At 37.6% G+C, this 8,072-nt stretch overlaps 1 protein-coding gene across 2 annotated transcripts; it reads left to right on the forward strand.

Moving 5' to 3' along the window:
• The first annotated feature begins 364 nt into the window (after window positions 1-364).
• On the forward strand, window positions 365-7,226 carry LOC110843924 (WASH complex subunit 2). Of its 2 annotated transcripts, none has more exons than XM_022089981.2 (14): window positions 365-709; window positions 826-1,077; window positions 1,144-1,260; window positions 1,333-1,622; window positions 1,695-1,908; window positions 1,979-2,128; window positions 2,201-2,342; window positions 2,433-2,696; window positions 2,796-2,827; window positions 2,896-3,170; window positions 3,432-5,409; window positions 5,512-6,046; window positions 6,130-6,624; window positions 6,695-7,226. In XM_022089981.2, the coding sequence occupies exons 2-14, from the start codon at window positions 1,075-1,077 to the stop codon at window positions 6,733-6,735; spliced, it is 4,536 nt and encodes a 1,511-aa protein (XP_021945673.1). In that variant the 5' UTR covers window positions 365-709; window positions 826-1,074; the 3' UTR covers window positions 6,736-7,226. The 2 variants fall into 2 exon arrangements, with proteins under 2 accessions (XP_021945673.1, XP_021945674.1); XM_022089982.2 differs by having other exon boundaries at window positions 1,982-2,128.
• Window positions 7,227-8,072: the final 846 nt, after the last annotated feature.

Below are 8,072 nucleotides of genomic sequence, written 5' to 3' on the forward strand. Positions count from 1 at the left end.
GCGATCGACCAAATCAATATTTCAGCAAGAATGATTGCTCCAATGGATGATAATCCTATCCTAATAACCATGCATGTCGAAATTCCTGTCATTCATAAATACATAATTCCATTTCATGAAGATGATCATTTATTTATTATTAACCTCAGTCTCAGAATCTCAAAAAATTCGTCCTTCATTTCTTCTGAAAGTACTACTACAAATCGTTAACTATTTCTTTTCTCATCCTAAAACTCTTTGTTCTCACAGAACCTAATATTTATTGGGTTCTACAAATTCTGCATTCTGCAAACCGAGATGAGAATTGCGTGGGATCAAGAATCCCATCCGCGTGGTTCGAACAGAAGTCGAACTACTATCAACATTGGCAAAACAAAAACACGGTGAAGTGTTGGTTTTATTTCGTCTCTTTTTCGCTCGCCCAGCGTTTAATCATATGACTTGGGTCGAATTGCAATTAAACTAATTCCTCCTCGTCGTCTCTTTGTGGTGTTCAGCTATAGTTATAGTTGGTTAGTTAGTTAGGTGACAGCAGACGGGAAAGGATTTGCTACTCTATCCTCAATGAATCACGGATTCAAGTAGCTTGCAAAATTAGGGGCGAGTCCCACGAATTTAGTGTCGTTTATAACTCTATATTTGTCAGCAACTTATCAGATTATTTCATAACTTAACTGTGGTGTAGCATGTTTAATATCTGCAGTTGTAGGTAAATAAAGTCAGAATGAAATTAAACTAGTCAATTTTCTCCAACCAGGCAGTCAGTCATTCGATCTGTCACATTTTGTTTTCGAATAAATAATTTGTTTATTCAATTTATTTCAGGAAGCGAAAAATTCAGACTGTGGAATAGCTTGACGGAGTCGTGGAATGGACAAAATTTAATTTCCGTTCGGCAATAGCAGTCTTGCTTGACGTTGATGAATCTTTATGAAGCTTTGTCTTGTAATTTCTAATTACATCTCGGTCAGATTATTTATGAAGACGGATCAAGCTTAGTCACGTCTGAATGATTAAACAAAATAATATCAGTGTTCTGCGCAGTAGTTTTGTTATTTTTTATTATTCCAAAGAATGGTAAGTATTTCTTAATTTTGTTTGTTGGTGACTGATAAATTAATTTACCGAACTTGTATTTAATAGAATGCTTCAAATGAAGATGAAATAGTACCGACAAGCGATGAACTGACTGCTAGAACCTCTTCGTGGACTTTGGCTTGCGACAATTTACTCCTAAATAAATTGAAAAAGTTTTCAAAGGTTTGCTGTGAACAAATAAATGTAAAATATTTTCATTCGCATTATTTTATCACGACTAATTTGAATTTGCAGGATTTGGAGCAGACAAGTAGTGAATTAAATAATGACTGTCAAATATTGGCACGAGACACAGTCGTTCTGCAGTCAAAGTTGCACAATGTTACCAATCAATTCCTTGCGTTATCCAGCAGTCAGTTTATCGAAAATCGGGTGCAAAATTTTGAAGAAGCAGCGTCCTCAGTTTCGTCTACAAGTACTCAGAACATCGTCATCAAGAAAACCAAAGCTGAAAAAGAAGCTGAGCTTATAGCAAAAATGAAAAAATCTATTCAAATAGGAATATCAGCTAACTCTCAATCCTTGTAAATTTTCATGCTGTGCACAAAGTGTTTGTGTAATATATGCATTTTTATTTTTATTTTGTCTGTTTGCAGAAATCAAGAATCATCGCAAACGAAACTCGCATTGCCTTATTTAATTGGGTCGTCAAAATTTTTTAGCAGCCGATATGTTGGATTGGTTGAAGATGAATTTAGAATTCCAAGAGATCTCACCTCCACTCATAACTACACTGATGAACCAGCAGATATCAACAAGTCTTCTTCCAATCATTCCGTCACAGAATCATTAGAATCATCTACTTCAACGGTGAGAATACATAGCAATTAAAATTTGATCAACTTTAATTTAATTTGCACTTAATTTTAACTACATATAGCAGCCTGGAAACATGTACATTCCAGTCTCAAACTCATCGTCTGTAGCTAGTCCAGTTTCTGCTAATGTTTCAAAAATTGTTTCTAACCCTGTGCAACAACAGCCATTACTCAATCAGCCTGTGATACTCCAGCATAATTATACAAATGAGGTGCTATTCTATCCATTATTGACCACTGTTTTAGTGTTTCGAACAATAAGTATAACCTTTGCTGAACGTTAGGTGCCTACTACTACTACAAAACCCAATGCTCCTGCTGCTCAGAAGCAAGGGAACTATTTTAATGATACTGGGCCACCCCCTCCAATTGATAGTGATGATAGCGACGACGACTTTAAACCGATCGTTGGGATAGGAGGTGGAGGTAGGCCGACAATTTTTTAATTTCTTAGCTGCTAATTGAGTAAGTTAAGCATAAATTAAGTCTAATCATATTTAAATAATGCATTCACAGGCCGCCTCTTTGTTGACGACGACGACGATGGGGATATTTTCAATGTCACATCGCTGTTTCCATCAACGAGAACTCAAAATCCTTTTTTCAATACGGCAGCGAATATAGCCCCCGCAAGTAGATCATCACCACCACCACCTCCAGATGTTAGTCAAGATATTCGTCCTAATATAAATTCCGATGTTGGACAGATGCCAACAGTTAATGACAAGATTGCAGACTCAGTTAAAACTGTTCATCATCCTCACGATGCACCCAAAAAAGGTTACACATCCATTGCATTCGTTTACACTCATTTCACTAATTGACTAATTTAGAGTATAATTAAATGCGACATCAATTCTTTTTACTATGTTCATTTAGAAGTTAGAACACCCAGTGAACCTAAAAGAAAGGTTTGTGTACCATGTTTTCATTTTAATTTGTCGTAGGAAAAATACAACGAAAGTAATTTTTTGTGCAGCTTCCACCAGGTGCTGTTTCGATTTTTGGCAGCGTGCCTCCTGGGGAAATTCCCAGGCTGGGATTGCAACAACAACAAAACACTGAACCCACATTAGTGGTTGAAGAACCGGAAACCCAATTGCCCGGAAGCAGTTCAAAGTGTGCAAAAGTGTCGAATCGAGGTTCCAGTGCTGAAATCAATCAAGACCACGAAACTACTAGTCACTCTAGTCTTACATCCATAGCCTCCAGTTATCAATCTTTGAATGATCCCATCATTCTCCCAGTTTCAAGGTACGTACGTACAAACAGATATGCATATCAAAATGACATAATCATAACCCACTGGGCTATTTAGCTATTTTTAACTTTCTTAATCATCACAAATGCCACTTCCACTACTAAGCCATACATTTATTTATTCAAATTAAACTAGTATGTAACCCATTTAAAAGTATCTATGAGCTCAATATCTTTCTTTATCCATCCGGACAATTACAAATATATGTGTCTGGTGGTTTTCCTTACTCTTATTTTTATTCAATTTTTTTGCAGAACAAAATCAAAAGGAATTTATAGCGATGACAGTGACGACGATCTTTTCTCCAGCAAGAAGCAACCTCCCTCATCGACAAGTTCAAGTTCATTATTCAAAGATAATTTAACCACAACTGTTGATCGACAAATTAGCTCGGTTGATAAGCCAGCATCCAAACAAAAATTTCGAAGGTCTATATTCGATGATTCAGATTCAGAAGAAGACGGTCTCTTTTCATCTTCCAGCTCAACAAGTTCAAAGAAACTTTCACAGGAAAAAACAAAGAACCATTCTGCTCTATTTCCCACCACTTACATAGAAAAATCAACAGTTTCTAAAAATCGTAATGGTGGTGCTGTTGGGGTTAGACCAAGTTTGTTTGACAATGACGATGACTCCGACACTGATCTGTTTGCTAGTAGTGGTGGTGGATTTGGTGTAAATAAATCAGACCAAAGAACTGCTTTTTCTAAGAAGACTGACTCCATTGTTAAAACTAAATCTGAGTTTAGTGATAAAACTAATCTCTTCAAGGCCAGCACTCGAGATAAAAGTTTGGACTGGAAAGAAGAGGTGATATCAAAAACCCTTGAGCATAATAGAACTATTAGCATTAAAATGGAGACTGACGAAAGGGAGGAAACAGAACATCCTGCTGCTGCTATGGAACAACAACACTCTAATAAATCTATTCATTTATTATTATCCCACGGAGTTGAAGCCAGCGAAAGTATTATTTCTCAACCTGTGCCTGACGAATCTAAACAAATTGATACAAGTAACGCTAAAAGTTTACTAATTAATTCGGAAACTGCTGAAAAAATATCTCAGGAAACTATGAAACCTCAAACTGAAGATCCAGAAATACCTCCTGCGGTTGCAGATATTCCCCCGAGTTCATTATATCCTGACGTCCCAGATAATAAGTCTGTCGCATTGAGTGACAAAGAACACACAATTCATGCAAGTAAAATTTCTCAATTGAAAGAAAGGTTATCCGCCTCCGAATTAAAGGCATCGCAATCTAAGCCTACCAGTGATAATAATAAGTCAACTTTTGACGCAAAAGCAAATAAAATTGGGAAACTAGAAGATAAACTGACTTTCGGAAAGGCTGATGACATTTCCTCATCATCTACTGATATTAGTGGTGAAACTAATAGTGATAAATCTGTTGAGAAAAACAGCAAAATAGCCAAGCTCAAAGAACAATTGGCGTCCCCTCCAGATTCCAAACCTGGCCATGATGCTTTATCAACGAAACTCGGAGGAAAGTCCAAGGTGGATGTCAAGAAGTTAGCTTTATCTCTAAAAATAAATCCAATGGCCATGATGCCTGGTGCTAAACCCGTGAAACAGACATCGTTAGAGTCCCCTGCATCGGAGACTGAAGTACTACCTGGTGGTGATGATTCACTTGTAATGGATGAAAGTAACTCAAAGGTCATGTCACCATCATCTCCAGTCAAGAAACTGGTCTCGAGTGGTCTCAATATAAATCCGTTAGCCATGATGCCTGGAGCAAAACTTGTGAAACAAGGGTCTTTAGACAAAAAATCAACCGATTCTCTCCAAGGGTTGGAAACTAATAATAAAGTCCCTTCTGATATGGTTGAACAACTTCCAAAGGTGATACCTTCTGATACGGGTGCCACTATATCCTCAGACGTCGATGTCAAGAAGCTAGCCTTAGGTCTCAATATAAAGCCCATGTCCATGCTGCCTGGTGCCAAACCTGTGAAGCAGAAATCATTGGAATCACCTGTATCTCCTGACACGGAATTTGGCTCACAATCACTTGATGCTACTTCTGTCACTGAAGACAACTATCAAGTTCATTCTAATAATGTCTCCCCTCCAGGAGACGCTACTGACATCTCCGCCAGACGTGCTTCAACACCTTGCACTCCAGAATCGCCTTATTCACCGGGTCCCATTGACGAAGAATCATTGGAAGAAAACAATCCAAATCCACTCCTTCGTAATTTAGCAAAGGTTGTCAAAACTATTCTTAACACAATTTAAATGTCAATATAATATAAACTGCGGGTATTCTTTGCGGGTATTTGATTTCAATTTTGTTCGCTATGTTTTCAGGGAAGGGCTAAAATTCAATTCAAACGGCGACCACCATCCAAAAAGCTTCTACATTCTTCCTCTAGCAAGGAATGGAATGACTTGGTTCCGGATTTAGAAATTGGTGATCCCACCAACATCACTGAAAATGTAGAGGGTGGCGACGGTGATTCAAAGCAAACTGCAAAAGCCAGCAGTGATGTTACTCGTCCAACCGTATCGAATCCAGTAGGAACTGAGGATGTACAGGGTGCGACATCAGGCATCGAATCTGGTGCATCGGAGGGTGGTGATTTACAGAGACTTTTGCACGATAGTCAAGAGGAATCCTCGTCTCTCTTTGATGATAAAGGTATTGATGACTCTCTTGCTAACTCGGTACCATTCAGCCAGAAAGACAAAAATGCATTACTCTGGGATGAAGAAAGCGATTCGGACGATATATTTGTTTCTGCATCTAAAAAGTCCAAGGTCAAAAAAACAACCCACAGGAAGAATAATCCAGTCCCAGATTTATCCGCCACATTTCAGTCAAACACTGCAGATGGATTGCAAGGTACACACTTGAACTAATCTGTTACTGTCTGGTGTACTTATCAATTCAAGATATTTATTTCGCTTTGTTGTATTGAAATATAGGTTCTAATCTTAAAGGCAAAATAAACCCGATCGTTGCTGAGACCATTCCTGCAAGCAGTGCAGCTATTGAAGCCAAGAAAAATCTGGACGACCCTGTTCCATCATCATCACGTGGAAATGAGCAAAAAAGTTTATTCCTAGATGATGAAGAAGACATATTTGCAAATTCTGCTTTTGTAACAAAGAGGAAAGATTCTGGTTCAAGTTCTCAGGCAAATATTCCTTCCACTATTACTGCACCTCCATCAATGCCAAGCGGTAATTTACCAAAACAAGGGAAGCAAAAACAAGGATTATTTGGATCGGACTCTGATTCTGACGATCTTTTCAAGGCTTCAGTATCTGCAAAATCTTCAAAGCCAAAAACAAAGCCGAAGGACGAAACTTCAAAAAGTAACAAGTTATCAGACAGCTCAACCTCTAAGTCATTGAAGCCAAGCGTGAAATCTAGCGCCATAACCAACAAATCAATATTTGATGACTCTTCAGATGAAGGTACCTGTTTACCGCAATATTTCACTTGTTTAAAATTTACATGTTCACTGTATTTTGTCACTTATCTTAGATTTATTTGCGTCAAAGTCAAAAAAGAAGACAGTGCCATGAGAAGAGTTCTGTTTTGAGGCCATCAAACGGGCTTTGCTCAAAAGTTGCTTACCTTTTGATATCCACCATTGTGCCCCTATATTGTCGCGTTTAACCAGAACTCGAAACTGGTTTTTGAGTACATTTTAAATTGCAAAAATATCAACTACTTTGTGCTACTAACTACTTAGATATTTTAAGAAACTCATGAAATATATAATATGTGCTATATCTTTCTTCCAATAATTTATTATTATTCTTATTATTCTTATCCTATAAATAGGCCAATTGTTACATATTGCATGATGTTAGTCCATGCTGAAACATATTCCGTTTTAGTTTTATATCAGAATATTATTAATTTAATTTCAAATGAGTTGTTGATTGTTGTTCTTACAAAAGTCATGCAACATATCTACATATTTACATTTCGTTTACATAAGATCAATGCGCTCTAAAATAAACCCGTGATATATCAATCAATAAAATAGAGAATTACTGGGACTACAATAGCTTCGACATTATGATTTGTGATTAATTGCACAACTTGGCAAATTGATTGCTGGGTATTGGCACAATTGTACTGTGCATAGTCATTAATTATCTAGTTAGTATCCCATGGATCTGGACAATGGGGAATTATGTCGAAAGTCACGTTGTCTCCTCAATATTTTATTATAATATTCATGTTTTCTCTAATTTCTTGGGACTATTCGCTTCCTTCCTCCTATGTCGTGGTAGCAGTAATGAGGAGTCGAGTAAAGGCAACTTTCTTCTGTAGACTTGGGTTATGTTGGTTCGTTCATCTGTTGTGCTGAACGTCTCTTGGAAACGCATCTACCACAGTTTTACATGTGGATATGTCTGGCAGGCACAAGCAACTGTTGTTGAACTCAACCAACCCAGAGGCTTATCTTACTCGTATCTGCAGGTTTTATATAATACTTTGCAGTGAAAATCCACGAGGGAAATGACCCACACGGACTCGGAATTTCATGGACAATTTGAAATGTCTGGACATGAAATGCTTTTCTGTCAATTTTAGTTTGCTCCTAGAAGGACTTGAAGCAAACCACGAGGAGGTCGCCAGCCGATTACATAACATCCTCCAAGTGATCCATATTTACTTATTAAATATGATGATCCGTTTTGTGCAGCATTTCTGTGCCACAGATTCACATCCAGTTCCAGTGACTACATTCATACATATTTGTCCTGCACAGTTGTTAAGATATTGTCCGTTCTATATAAAAATTACAAGTATCCTCTGCCTAAAATTACCGACTGAGGATGAGAACATGTGCGTACGCCAGGTTTGATCTGCAATAGATACATAGGACGTACAAACGCATCATTGA

This window comes from Folsomia candida, unplaced genomic scaffold, assembly GCF_002217175.1.
Source record: "Folsomia candida strain VU population unplaced genomic scaffold, ASM221717v1 Fcan01_Sc002, whole genome shotgun sequence".
Lineage (NCBI taxonomy): Eukaryota > Metazoa > Arthropoda > Collembola > Entomobryomorpha > Isotomidae > Folsomia > Folsomia candida.